This window comes from Gorilla gorilla, chromosome 20, assembly GCF_029281585.2.
Source record: "Gorilla gorilla gorilla isolate KB3781 chromosome 20, NHGRI_mGorGor1-v2.1_pri, whole genome shotgun sequence".
Taxonomy (NCBI): Eukaryota; Metazoa; Chordata; class Mammalia; order Primates; family Hominidae; genus Gorilla; species Gorilla gorilla.
The window spans coordinates 48,117,963-48,131,805 of record NC_073244.2 but is presented as its reverse complement, the minus strand read 5'-3'; the positions used below and the strand labels follow the sequence as shown (position 1 = coordinate 48,131,805).

The window sequence follows — 13,843 nt, the reverse complement described above, 5'->3', positions numbered from 1 at the left end:
CACCTGAGGTCAGGAGTTCGAGACCAGCCTGGCCAACATGGTGAAACCCCAGCTCCATTAAAAATACAAAAAAAAAAAAAAAATAGCCAGGCATGGTGGCATGTACCTGTGGTCCCAGCTGCTTGGGAGGGTAAGGCAGGAGAATCACTTGAACCCGGAGGCAGAGGTTGCAGTGAGCCGAGATCACGCCACTGCTCTGCAGCCTGAGTGACGGAGCAAGACTTTGTCTCAAAAAAAAAAAAAAAGTTTACACATAAATATTGGGTATGCTAGCAAAACTGGATTTAGTATAAAACTTATTGAAGAAGGGACTATGAAATGGTAATACTCATTTAGATATTTCAGTTTGGGTAAGTTGTCATTGTTTTCACTGAAGTCAGTCCCTGCTGTTGTTAAGTCACCATCAGTCTTCAAAAATACCTAATAACAATCAAAACTGATAGTCATGGTTGTACTTCACAACTTTAGTCTGAGATTTACTTTTGTGAAATCAACTTCAAACAAATGTAGTTAATGTTCAATCATAAAAGCTAAAGATCCCTTTTCACAAACACCCCCTATTTTTATCTCCTTTTTATTATTTTTTTGAGGCAGAGTCTTGCTGTGTCGCCCAGGCTGAAGTGCACTGGTGTGATCTTGGCTCACTGCAACCTCCGCCCCTCTAGGTTCAAGCAATTCTCCTGCCTCAGCCTCCTGAGTAGCTGGGATTACAGGCATGCACCACCACGCCTGGCTAATTTTTGTATTTTTTAGTAGAGGTGGGCTTTCACCATATTGGCTAGGCTGGTCTCGAACCCCTGACCTCAAGTAATCGGCCCACCTGGGCCTCCCAAAGTGCTGGGATTACAGGTGTGAGTGAGCCACCACACCCAGCCTATCTCCTTTTTATTTATTTTTATTTTTATTTTTTTTGAGAAAGGGTCTTACTCTGTCACGCAGACTGGAGTGCAGTGGCACGATCTTGGCTCACTGCAACCTCTGCCTCCCGCATTCAAGCAATTCTCCTGCCTCAGCCTTCTGAGTAGCTGGGATTACAGGCACCCGCCCCATGCCTGGCTAATTTTTGTATTTTTAGTAGAGACGGGGTTTCATCCTGTTGACCAGACTGGTCTTGAATTCCTGACCTCAGGTGATCCACCCGCCTCGGCCTCCCAAAGCGCTGGGTTTACAGGCTTGAGCTACTGCGTCTGGCCCTATCTCCTTTTTAAAAAGGCGTTAGCAGCTTTCTGTAATGTGTATCAACTAATATTGTAGAGATGGCATAATAAAAACATCACCTCTGTAAGGGTTGGTTCATGTATTATTACAGAGAATGAGACTCTTCAAGAGGAACTCTATTATTAGTGCTCAGGGTCTAAGTTCACCACCATTTCCAACCAAAACTGGATGGGCTGTGTAAGTCAAGAGTTGTAAAAAGAATAAAATGGTCTCTAGATTAAAACCAACACACTTTTACACAATTGCTTATGGCCACCTCAGGAAATAAATGATTTCTCATTTCAAAATATTGTTATAATTAACAATGATATTAATGCCTATGCTGGTTGTATGGAAAATTACAGGGCAAGAAAACAAATATTGCAAAGTCACTTTCTCAGGAAAAATCTTAATCTCTCCACAATACTCTAAATATATTGGTAATTAGTTAGCTATGAACCTAATAAATTTGCTGTCTAATAATACTGGCTCCACTGAAAGGACAGGCACCATGAGTAGTAGACCATGATGCCCTGAGCTAGTAAATAAAAACACATTTCATTTGTTATACTGGCATCTGATTTTCAAATTTTTAATAATTAAATATTTACTTGAATCTAAGATATCATCAGTTGAAAGGAGTCCAATTTCAGAAATGTTAAAATATAAAAACAGCATCATCAAGTTGCTAAAATGTGCTAATTTCACATTATATAATAAACAGGAATATTCTAATTACTAATTTTCTAGAGCTATTTTTCATAAAATAGTTGAGCATCTGATAGGGTATATGAATCCATTATAACATTTCCCTCTATGGGCACAGGCTTCCCTTGGCCTGTTCTGAGAAAGAACAAGAAAAACACTATTACAAGCAAACATTCATATTGTCATTGTGTATCATTAGCTTTTAAGATTTATTTTATATGCTACCAGTCTTTTTAAGGCATAAAAACTACAAGCAAAGCTAAAGTCTCCTTTTAATCAACAGCCTCAAATTCAATCTCCAGAGACAATGCTATCAATAATTGGGTGTGTATCCTTCTATTCTATTTTAAATAGTTTTACATACAATTTTCAATAATACAAACAGTTGTTCTTTATAAATGATTTCATTCCAATTTACATAAATATTATTACACAATGTTTCATTTGTATTTTGATTTTTTTCATTCAACATTGTTTTAACTATCCATGTTACACAATATGGATCTGGTTCACTGCTTTTAAGTGCTGTATACTATTCTATCATTTGAATATATCATATTTTATTCATCCATTACCCCACTGATGAATATTTAGGTTGTTTTCAATGCAGATATATGTCTATATATTTCTTTTTTTTTAAGAGATGGGGTCTTGCTATGTTTCCCAGGCTGGTCTTGAACTCCTGAGCTCAAGTTATCTTCTTCTATCAGCCTCCCAAGTAGCTGGGATTACAGCCATGTGCCACTGCATCTGGCTATACATACATACATATATTATATATATATTTCTTATGCATTATTTGTGAGTTTCTATAGGATGTATACCTAGAAGTGGAATTACAGAGTCCTTTTGTCTTCAAAAAAAAAAAAAGCTCCTTGGCCTCAACGTCATAGACAATATCATCTATTTTCTCCCAATGGTTTCACAGTTTGGCTTTTCAAATTCCAGTATTTAAATCCTTTAGAATGTTAATTTTTTGGCCAGGTGCAGTGGATCAAGCCTGTAAACCCCAGCACTTTGGTAGGCCAAAGAGGGTGATCACTTGAAGTCAGGAGTTCAAGACTAGCCTGGCCAACATGGTGAAACCCCGTCTCTACTAAAAATACAAAAAACAAAACAAAACAAAACAAAAAAACCCGGAAAGCAGAGGCTGCAGTGAGCTGAGATTGCACCACCGTACTCCAGCCTGGGCGACAGAGTGAGACGCTTGCCTCAAAAAAAAAAAAAAAAAGAATATTGATTTTTTAATATGTCATAACGTTGTAATTTTATTTTCTCCAATACGGAGAGTCAAATATTCCCAGCAATTTTATTGACTAGGTCATCATTTCCCTACTAATTCATGATGTCAGGTCTAACATACACTGAGTTCACATATATTCATGAGTCTGCTTCTGGATATTCTATTCTTTAAAATCTGCTCATTTACCTACTAATGTACTAATATCACACATTTTTAAATGACTATAACTTTATATCATACAGTGAGGGTGTTTCCTCTATTCTTTTCAAAATTGTCGCAGCAATCCATACACTTCTATTTCACATGAATTTTATAATCATTTTTGAAAGATCCTAGAAAATTCTTAGTAGATTTTGTTTGGAACTGCGTTCAGTCTATAGATTTTTAGAATTGAGGTTTTTATAATACTGGGGTTTTCCATCTATGTATATGGTATTTCTTTCCATTTATTCCAGTCTTACACCTTTTAACAAAGTATTAAAATTTTTTCATAAAGATCCTGGCTTTTTTGAGCTTATGCCAAGATATTTTAAGTAAAACATGGGTTGAATTTAAGAGGCCTTCTTTCATTTAATATACTCGGTGTCTCTCACCTGTATGACCTCTCTTATGTATAGAAAGGGATGCTCTTTGAGAGAATGCTTTCCCACATTCATTACATTCAAAGGGTTTCTCACCAGTATGACTTCTCATATGTATAATAAGTAATGAGCACTGAGAAAAGGCTTTCCCACATTTATTACATTCATAGGGTTTCTCCCCTGTGTGACTTCTCACATGAAGAGTGAGGGATGAGATTCGAGAGAAGGCTTTACCACATTCATTACATTTGAATGGTTTCTCTCCAGTATGAATTTTTTCATGCTCAAGAAGATTTTGTCTCTGACTGAAAGCTTTCCCACATTGATTACAACGATAAGGTTTCTCTCCAGTATGAATTTTCTCATGTTCAGTGAGGTTTGATTTCTGACTAAAGGCTTTTCCACATACTGTACATGCATAGGGTTTCTCACCCGTATGAATTCTCTGGTGTCGAATGAGGTTTGACATCTGAATAAAAGCTTTCCCACATTCACTGCATTCATAAGGTTTCTCTCCGGTGTGAATTTTCTGATGTGTAATGAGATTTTCTTTCCTGCCGAAGGCTTTTCCACATTCCTTACATTCATAGGGTTTCTCAGCTGTATGATTTCGCATATGTACGGTAAGGGATGAACTTTGAGAGAAGGCTTTCCCACATTCACTACATACATAGGGTTTCTCACCAGTGTGACTTCTCATATGTATAATAAATACTGAGCATTGAGAGAAAGCTTTTCCACATTTATTACATTTATAGGGTTTCTCCCCTGTGTGACTTCTCATATGTAGCGTAACAGATGACATTCGAGAAAAAGCTCTACCACATTCATTACATGCATAAGGTTTCTCCCCAGTATGAATTTTCTCATGCTCAATAAGATTTTGCTTCTGGCTGAAGGATTTCCCACATTCCTTACATTCATAGGGTTTCTCTCCAGTGTGAATTCGCTCATGTTCAATGAGATTTGATTTCTGACTGAAGGCTTTCCAACAATCCTTACATGCATAAGGTTTCTCCCCAGTATGAATTCTGTGGTGTCTAATAAGGTTTGACATCTGAATGAAAGCTTTTCCACATTCATTACACTTATACGGTTTTTCCCCAGTATGAATTTTCTGATGTGTAATAAGATTTTCCTTCCTACTGAAGGCTTTTCCACATTCTTTACATTCGTAAGGTTTCTCTCCAGCATGAATTCGCTCATGTCTAATGAGGTCAAATTTATGACTGAAGTCTTGTCCACACTGATTACACTTAAAGGGGGTTACAACATAGGATGCACAATGGTAAAATGGTTTCCCAAACTCATTACTCTGTTTCTCTCTTACACAGCCTTTCTCATATCTAAGTAAGTCTAAATTATGTTCCAAACCCTTATCAAGTAAGTCACAGTCATAGAAGCTTTGTCTTGAAGTAACAATGTCTGAACTCAGAGGAAATATTTTCGCAACTTTTTTACATTCAATGACTTTTTCCTTTATCAGAATTTTCTTGGAGATGGATGTGACTTTCCTCACAAGTGTTTCCTGTTGCTTCTTGATCTGTTCATCAACTTCCCAAACTTCTAAAATGGAGGACCAGAAATTATTACTTGTGAATTATTCTACCACTAGACTATTAATAACATATCAGAAATCGGCTAATGTGGGGTTTAATCTTTGATGTTGGCCTAGTCAACCAATACAAAAGAAAGCTAAGAGTAAATGTTCCTAGTTCCTAAGGTTTGAGAAGTTAACTACTACATAAAACATATGGAGACAAAAACTGACATCTGTAGGTCCAAGTAGCCTTGACTGATTTTTAAAGCGTCCACGTATAGTGCAGAAATCAGCAAAATGAATAGAATAATTAAAATGAAAGGGTGAACACAAAAATGGCTGATAGGGAGTCAAACGGCTAAAGAACAAAATGAACATTTGTGACTAAACACACAGGCTTGAATGCATGTATTTTTCCTCCTTCCTAAAATTCCATTAAAATGATAGTGAAAGAATAAAGGGTTAAATCCATAAGAAAAAGGAGACGTGAGTGTAAAAAAAGGTGAACAAGAGATTTTAACATAATACTGCAGGATGAGAAGCATTTAGGATAAACTGAATAGCAAAGCTACAAAGTATCATGAAGATGCAAATGACAATAAGCAACAAAGAGATTTGGCCAGAAATCACTGGAAAGGCTCAAGAATTGGAGAATCTAGGCACTCAAAAGGTAGGGATAAACAAGCACAAGGCAAGGATGTTCCCTCGCATTACTGCTTTTTAACATTGTACTAGAAGTCCTACCTAATGCAATAACAAGAAAAGGAAATAAAATCTATTCAGATTAGGAAAGAAAAACGAAACAAGAACTGTCTTTGTTCACAGGTGATGTGATCATCTATGTAGGAAATCTGAAAAAAAAAAATCAACAACAAAAAACCCCTGCTGCAACTACTAAGCCAAAGGCTGACAAGTTTGCAGAGCAATAGGACCTCTCACTCATTGCTGGTGGGACTGCAAAATGGTACAGCCACTTTGGAAGACAGTCTGGCAGTTTCTTACAAAATTAGACATACTATTACCACATTATTCAGCAATCATGCTTGGTATTTACCCCAATGAGTTGAAAACATATGTCCATACAAAAATCTGCACATGGATATTTACAGCAGCTTTATTCCTAATTGCCAACACTTGGAAGATGCCCTTTACTAGGTGAACGGATAAACTGTGGTACATCTAGACAATGAAATATTCATCGATGATAAAAACAGATGTGCTATCAAGTTATGAAAAGACATGGAGGAACCTTAAATGCATGTTGCTAAGTAAAAGAAACCCATTGGAAAAGGCCACCTACTATATGATTCCAAACTGGAAAAGGCAAAATGATGACTAGTAAAGATATCAGTGGTTGCCAGAGCTTATGGGAGAGGAAGGAATAAACAGGAGGAAGAGAGAGGAGTTTTAGGACAGTGAAAGTATTCTGTATGATACTATAATGGATCTGAGTCATTATACATTTACCAAAACCCATAGAATGTACAACACCAGGAGTGACCCTAATGTAAATTATGGACTTTGCGTAATAATAATGTGTATAATAATAACAGTAATGAAGGTTCATTGATGGTAACAAATATACCACTGTGGTGCAAGATGTTGACAGTGGGGAAGGCTGTGTGTGCCTGGGCAGTGGGTATCCATATACTTGGTACTTTTTCATGAGCTCTGTACACCATTCAGTTTTGTTGTGAACCTAAAACCAGCCTAAAAGATGAAGTTTATTAATTTAAAAAACCTGATGCAGTGGGCTGTACCTGTATTCCCAGCTACTTGGAAGGGTTGCTAAAGCCCAAGAATTTGAGACTAGTCTGGGAAACATAGCAAGACCTCATCTCAAAAAAAAGTGGAGTGGGTAGGATAAGAGTGGGACTAAAAAGAAGAAGATTAAAGTCTGAGTAGGGAGCAGTTACACACCAAGGCAAGAGTTATGGATCTGCTTAAGTAACATGTATTCCAGTCTCCCACCAATGCTCTTCCATCCTGTAAAGGCTGAGGCAGTTAAAACTACATTTCCTAGACATAACTGCATGTAGAGTTCCCATGTGATTTAGATTCACCATACACTCTAACATGAATGAGATCAACAATCCCTTTCTGTTATTTAGCCTCATGAATGCTGGCATGTACCTACACATAGGAGATAAAAAGATTAAAAGGAACGACAGATGCTGGCATTTGTGGCCCCACACAAAACTTCCAGGTTCAGCCTGGGCGTGGTGGCTTACGCCTGTAATCCCCGCACTTTGGGAGGCCGAGGCAGGTGGATCACATGAGGTTGGGAGTTCAAGACCAGCCTGACCAACATGATGAAACCCTGTCTCTACTAAAAATATAAAAATTAGCTGGGCGTGGTGGTACACGCCTGTAATCCCAGCTAGACAGGAGGCTGAGGCAGGAGAATTGCTTGAACCTGGGAGGCACAGGTTGCAGTGAGCCGAGATCATGCCGCTGCACTCCAGCCTGGGCAACAGAGTGAGACTCAGTCTCAAACAAACAAACAAACAAACAAAAAATCTTCTAGGTTCTGATCCAACCATTCTACAGTATAGTCCACTAGTTAAAAAAAACACAGGCAGGGTGCAGTGGCTCAAGCCTGTAATCCCAGCACTTTGGGAGGCCAAGGTAGGCGGATCACCAGAGGTTGGGAGTTCAGCCTGACTAACATGGAGAAACCCCATCTCTACTAAAAATACAAAATTAGCTGGGTGTGGTGGAGCATGCCTATAATCCCCAGCTACTTGGGAGGCTGAGGCAGGAGGATCGCGTGAAACTGGGAGGCGGAGGTTGCGGTGAGCCGAGATTGCAACTTTGCACTCCAGCCTGGGCAACAAGAGTGAAACTCCATCTCAAAAAAAAAAAAAAAAGAAACAAAAAAAAAAACTAAAAAATTTCTTTTATCCTCTTTAAAATTTAGAATTTTGGAAGATGTTTAGAATTTCCCTTTTATCCCTTCATGCATCAAAATGAGGTAAACTAATAACAACGATGGATTCCTTATTTAAACAAAGAATTTTGAGGGTATCATTTAAATTAATAATACATAGAAAACAGAAAAATAAGGCAAGTAGTAATTCTAGGAGTGACAAAAAGTTATATAAGTATATGTAATTAAGAGTCATTTCTTGCCTCATAGTAAACAATATGTCAACAATCATAACAAAGTAAGTGGTGAAATTGAATTAGCTAAAAATTGTGATGTATCTATATTCCAGAAAAAAAGGAAAGGAGAAGTGATTGTGGTAACGCTACTAAACCTCATCTTCTATTTATATCAAGTTGATAAAAACTGACAAATTACCAAACAGCAGCGGAAGTCCAGATTCCACCCTGTCCCTGAAACACCAATTCCTGCTTTGCCCTATAGATAACCATTTTTATTAGTTCTTGGATTATTATTATTGTTATTATTATTATTATTTTGAGACAGAGTCTCACTCTGTCGCCAGGCTGGAGTGCAGTGGCGCAATCTCGGCTCACTGCAACCTCTGCCTCCCGGGTTCAAGCGATTCCCCTGCCTCAGCCTCCCTAATAGCTGGAACTACAGGCGCACACCACCATGCCCGGCTAATTTTTTGCGTTTTTTTAGTTGAAACGGGGTTTCACCATGTTGGCCAGGATGGTCTCTATCTTCTGACCTCATGATCCGCCCGCCCCAGCCTCCCAAAGTGCTGGGATTACAGGTATGAGACACCACGCCCAGCCAGTTCTTGGATTATTCTTCCACTATTTAAAAAAACACACATACATACACACACACGTACACACACACACACACACATATATAATCACACATTTCCTTATATACAGTACATATATATGCATATAGCATATGTACAGTTGGCCCTTGAACAACATGGGGATGAGGTGCTAATCCTCCACATAATTGCAAATGTTTCTAACTTTTGACTCTCCCAAAACTTAACCAGTAATAGCCCACTGTTGACCAGAAGCCTCATTGAAAACATAGTTGATTAACACATATTTTGTATATGTATTATATGCTGCATTTTTACAATAAAATAACTTAGAGAAAATAAAATGTTATTACAATAATCATAAGGAAGAGAAAATACATTTACTATTCATTAAGTGGAAGTGGATCATCCTAAACATCTTCATCCTCATTATCTTCACACTGAGTAGGCTGAGGAGGAGGTCGGTCTTGCTGTCTTGGGTGGCAGAGGTGTAAGAAAATCAGCATGTAAGTGGACCCGTGCAGTTTAAACCCATGTTGTCCGAGGGCCAATTGTATTTTTAATATATATTTTATACACACACACACACACACACACACACACACACACATTCTCTCTCTGTCTCTCTTCCCATCTATTCGCACATAAAAGAGAGTATATTCTAAACAATGTTCTCTACGCTGAGTTTTTTTCACTTACATGTACTGAAACCATGACTTCTCTGACTGTAACTTTAGAGTTCTGACAATAAAATCATGTACATATTCTACATATGAAAAAATAAAAATTAAATCAAAAATGAAAAAAAGCCAAAGCAATCCCTAAAAATAGAAAAAAATTGGAAACAAGCCTACTTATCAAATGAGGGTCATAATCGCACAGAAAATTACTTAAAGTAACCTTAAACATAGTAGTTTGACTATACATCCCTATTAGAATATATTCTAAGGAAGAAAACCCAAAAGACATCTTAAATTACGTTTAGTTGTCTTTTTATTATTAGTAATATTAGCATTACTGTTAATTTGAAATTAATATATAAAGAAAGAAGATAGATTAATCAGTGTTACTCCTTAAGGGTCACTGGGCAATGTCTGGAAGGTCTACAGACATTTTTGGTTTCCACAACTGGGAAGATGATGGGGAGAAAGAGGGATGGCGCTACTGTTATCCAGTGAGTAGAAGCAGGCATGCTGCTAAACGTCCCACAACACACAAGGCAGTCCCCCAGAGCAAAGAATTATCTGGCCCAAAATGTCAATAGTGTCAAGGGTGAGAAATATATATGAATTAAGGAAATAAACAATGTAATGAGGAGCCAAGATTTTCAGCATAAAAGGTAAAAGGGCACTATACTTTTTAATTTTAATTGGATGTATCTAAAATTCATATATATTTTTCTTTTTCTTTTTTGTTTTTTTTGAGATGGAGTTTTGCTCTTGTTGTCCAGGCTGGAGTGCAATGGCATGATCTCGGCTCACCAAAACCTCTGCCTCCCAGGTTCAAGCAATTCTCCTGCCTCAGCCTCCCGAGTAGCTGGAATTACAGGCATGCACCACCACGCCCAACTAATTTTGTATTTTTAGTAGAGACGGGGTTTGTCCATGTTGGTCAGGCTGGTCTCAAACTCCCAACCTCAGGTGATTCGCCTGCTTCAACCTCCCCAAGTGCTGGGATTACAGTCATGAGCCACCGCGACTGGCCTATTTTTTTCTTTTTAAAAGATGCATTTTTCCTAGCTCTGTCCACTTAAAAGCTATAGAACCAATAACTCAGTATTAAAGAGCAACCATAATCCTCAGACTGCAGTCTCCACAATATCATTTCCTGCTAAAAGAGGCAAAAGTTTTTAAAGAAATGGCTATTTCCATGTCTGGAGCAGGAAATTTACAAGATTAACTAAAGATCCCTCTTGCTCAAGATGAGACAATTTGAGTATTAATATATGGGCCTGGTGTGGTGGCTCATGACTGTAATCCCAGCACTTTGTGAGGCCAAAGCGGGCTGATCACTTGAGGGCAAGAGTTCGAGACCAGCCTGGCCAACATGGCGAAACCCAATCTCTACTTAAAAATACAAAAATTACAGGTGTGGTGGCGCACACCTTTAATCCCAGTACTCGGGAGGTGGAGGCACGAGACTCGCTTGAACCCGGGAGGCGGATGTTGCAGTGAGCTAAGATCACACCACTGCTCTCCAGCCTGGGCGACAGAGCAAGACTCTGTCTTCAATATTATAATAATAATAATAATATATGAAAAATATTTATACGCCTATAATATATTCTGATGCTCAAATTACATAAATTTATAATGATTTAACTTGACAAATTTTGGAAACCTCTAGGACACCAATCATTATTCTAAAAGCTTTTGAAGAGAAAGAGTATTTCTTTTTCCTGGCCTGAGAAACTGTATTTCAGTGCAATCAAATAGTTAATGAGAGAGTTTTTCTCTTTGGGAGAATTTCAGCTAATAAAAGTGAAAGACGCTCTAATAAAAAAATGGATCTAGGCTATGATGGTCAATAGGTGCTAAAACCCTTAAGTGAAAGGTTGACAGAGATCACTGAAATAGGAGGATTTGGCCTGACAATACATGAATCTACTGATCAATATCAATTATGTCTGTAAGTGGGACAAACTGACATAAGATGCAATAGGATGTACACGGCATCACCTATGAAGTATACTTGCCAAAGATTTGAATCTGCATTGAATAAAGCCAGATTATAGGAAAAATGGGATAAAGAAGCATGTCAAACACCACCACAAGGAGGTCAAATGGCAAATCCAGAATAAGGTACATCTAGAGCAGGGGTTGGCAAACTATACCCACAGTCTGCTTTTGTATAGTCTGTGAACTAAGAATGTGCAGATTTTATTTGGATCCTGATTCAAATAAACCAACCATAAACAACATTCTTGACACAATGAAATATATAACAGAGACTAAGTAGAAGATGATAGTAAGAAATTATTACTAATGTTGTTAGGTGTGTTAGAAATATTGCAGGATTAAACAAATCTCTTGACAATACATATGGTAGTATTTAAAAGAAAAGGTAAAGTAGTTCAGCAAAAAAACAAAACAAAACTGGAGTGGGGGTAAGAGAGAAACAGAGTAAACAAATCTAAGAAAATGTCGGTAACTGTTGAAGCTGAGTGATGAATACATGAGGATTCCTTATATTATCTCTCTATTCTTTTTTTTTTTTTTTCTGAGACGGAGTCTGGTCCTGTCACCCAGGCTGGAGTGCAGTGGCGTGATCTCGGCTCACTGCAAGCTCTGCCTCCTGGGTTCACGCCATTCTCCTGTCTCAGCCTCCCGAGTAGCTGGGACTACAGGCACCCGCCACCATGCCTGGCTAATTTTTTGTATTTTTAATAGAGATGGGGTTTCACCATGTTAGCCAGGATGGTCTCGATCTCCTGACCTCATGATCTGCCCACCTTGGCCTCCCAAAGTGCTAGGATTACAGGCGTGAGCTGCCGCGCCCAGCTCCTTTATCTCTCTATTCTTATGTTTGAAAATGACTACAAAAACATTTACAGACTGGGTGCGGTGGTGCACGCCTGTAACCCCAGCACTTTGGGAGACCGAGGTGAGTCAGGAGTTCAAGACTAGCCTGACTAACATGGTGAAACCCCATCTCTACTAAATACAAAAAATTAGCTGGGCGTGGTGGTGTATGCCTGTGATCCCAGTTACTTGGCAGGCTGAGGCAGGAGAATCACTTGAACCCAGGAGGCAGAGTTGCAGTGAGCGAAGATCACGCCATTGCACTCCAGCCTGGGCAACAAGAGCAAGACTCTGTCTCAAAAAAAAAAAAAAAAAATTTACAGAGCAGTATAAACATTTGTTTCAAAATACGTAGGTCGACAACAAAAGAGATAGTTAAAAAAAGTCAAAAATAATTGACTAAAGGAGGTGAAATGTGAGGTCAGAGCACAGCACTGCTATAATCTGACATTTCTACTGGCTCTCTAAAACAAGTAATGTATAAGGTATACTTTGAAAAAACTAAAAATGCACATTAAAAGGGAAAGAAATGGCGTAAGTGAGAAATAATAACAGCTACATTAGGTTAAGAGAAACAAATGATAACCCAAGTTCTCATTACTTTTGCCTAGATTAACTGTCATATGATCCTGACAAGTCTATCTTTTGTGCAGTCTGCATACCACAGGCAAATTAATTTTCATAAAGTTCAAATTCCTTTATTTCTATCTAAACATACTTGAAGATTAGTCTGTCCAAACTAAATACGATCCAAAATTGGTAATAAATATGGAGAGAGCTCCAACTTTCCATCTAATCGTGATTCATTTTTATATGTGCTTAAAGAACAAGGCATATTAGAAATAGGGAGGTCTAATTTTATTGAATAAAAAGTATAAAGCTGATCAGGAGGCAAGCCATTTTTGATTCACCACAGTGTTTTAACAGCAGGTCCTATCATCTTATCCTATGTTTATTTCTCCACACTGAAACTGCCTTTATATCAAATTCCATTGTGTTTTGACTTTTTTCTTTCATACCATCACCCAAAATGATAACATTCCTACATCATTAGTTCTACAATGGTTTTCCACGCCCCTGGAGTTCCGTCAGCTGTGGGTAACTTAAAATTCAGATAACTAGATGTGTTTTAACCTTCATATTCTGTTATCTTATAAACCCCTGCTTATAATTGACCATTGTAACCTTGCTGCCACCATGCACAGGGCAAAACTATAGCTTCAGTGATTAAAGAGGGGAAAAAATAAACTAAATTGACAACAAAATTTTAAAAATAAAAGACAGCAAAAGAGAACATGAATGCTAGCAAAATTCAGAACTTTCTGACTCTACAATGGAAAACTCATCCTTGA

The 13,843-nt window shown here is 38.0% G+C and overlaps 1 protein-coding gene across 6 annotated transcripts in view; it reads right to left on the bottom strand.

The window, feature by feature from the left end:
* Nucleotides 1-1,758: 1,758 nt before the first annotated feature.
* The window catches only part of ZNF568 (zinc finger protein 568), a 36,748-nt gene continuing 24,663 nt past the window's right edge, over nt 1,759-13,843 (bottom strand). For 5 of the 6 annotated variants that reach the window (XM_031004266.3, XM_055369149.2, XM_004060620.5 and 2 more), the window contains one exon: nt 1,759-5,295. In XM_031004266.3, the coding sequence (XP_030860126.2) occupies nt 3,719-5,295 (1,577 nt within the window). In that variant the 3' untranslated portion in view covers nt 1,759-3,718. The remainder of the gene's footprint in view (nt 5,296-13,843) is intronic. The other variant, XM_031004267.3, reaches the window with a different exon arrangement.